An 891-nucleotide genomic window follows, 5' to 3' on the forward strand; every position below is an offset into this window, starting at 1 on the left:
AATACTTCTGTTCTGCTGCTGTTAAGTTTTTGCCTAAGAAGGTCAGCATGCGATGACCACCATCAGTGTCCTGCTTGAGTAAGGTGCCCATCGCCATATTTCTTGTGTCAGTTGTCAGGGTGAGGGAAACTATGAATAAAGGGGAAGATTAGTGTTGTTGCAGAAGTTATTGCTTCTTTTGCTAGAATGAATGATTTATCTTTATTTTCTTCCAAATTTAGTTTCTTTTTATTTCCTTTAACTTACTTATATATGGGACTCATTATTTTGGCAACATTAGCTATAAAGTGATAGTGATGATTTATCAAGCCCAAAAATTCTTTAACTGATTTCACTGTTGTTGGTTTGGGGAATTCTGTTATTGCTTTCACTTTTTCTGGTAGAGGCTTAATGCCTTCTGGACTAACTTTGTGTTCCAGAAACTCTACCGTTTTCTTTGCCCATTCGCATTCGTCTTCCCTTCAGTGTGAGTCCATTTTCTTTCAGTCTTTGTAGCACTTTCTTAACTCATTTGGGATGTTGTTTCAAGCTGGTGCTGAAAATTAGTATGTCATCAACATAGACCACACAGAATGGAAAGTCCCTGAACAGTTCGTCCACCAGTCTTTAGATTGTTGCCCCTCAGTTACAGATGCAGAAGCAGCTGTAACTGAATGTGTAGATGCTGAAAGGGGTGATGATTGTGATCTTCTTGATATCTTCTTTTGCCACCGTGACTTGGAAATACCCTATTAGCAGAAAAATTTTCATGAAAGTTTTTGCATTGTTCTGCTGGTTTGTTACGTGTCGTATATTTGGTAGCAGTTATCTGACTGGTTTTGTTTTGACATTTAACTGTCGGTAGTCTCTGCAGGGGCACCACGTTCCTTCAGATTTCAGTACTATGTGTAG

The 891-nt window shown here is 38.7% G+C and overlaps 1 protein-coding gene across 1 annotated transcript in view; it reads right to left on the bottom strand.

Moving 5' to 3' along the window:
* Positions 1–804: 804 nt before the first annotated feature.
* LOC135202646 (uncharacterized) overlaps positions 805–891 on the bottom strand; it is a 504-nt gene continuing 417 nt past the window's right edge. Inside the window, exon 1 of the mRNA XM_064232143.1 lies at positions 805–891. This exon is cut by the window's right edge and continues 417 nt beyond it. Coding sequence (XP_064088213.1) covers positions 805–891 — 87 coding nt within the window.

The sequence above is a fragment of the Macrobrachium nipponense genome, chromosome 24, assembly GCF_015104395.2.
Source record: "Macrobrachium nipponense isolate FS-2020 chromosome 24, ASM1510439v2, whole genome shotgun sequence".
Taxonomy (NCBI): domain Eukaryota; kingdom Metazoa; phylum Arthropoda; class Malacostraca; order Decapoda; family Palaemonidae; genus Macrobrachium; species Macrobrachium nipponense.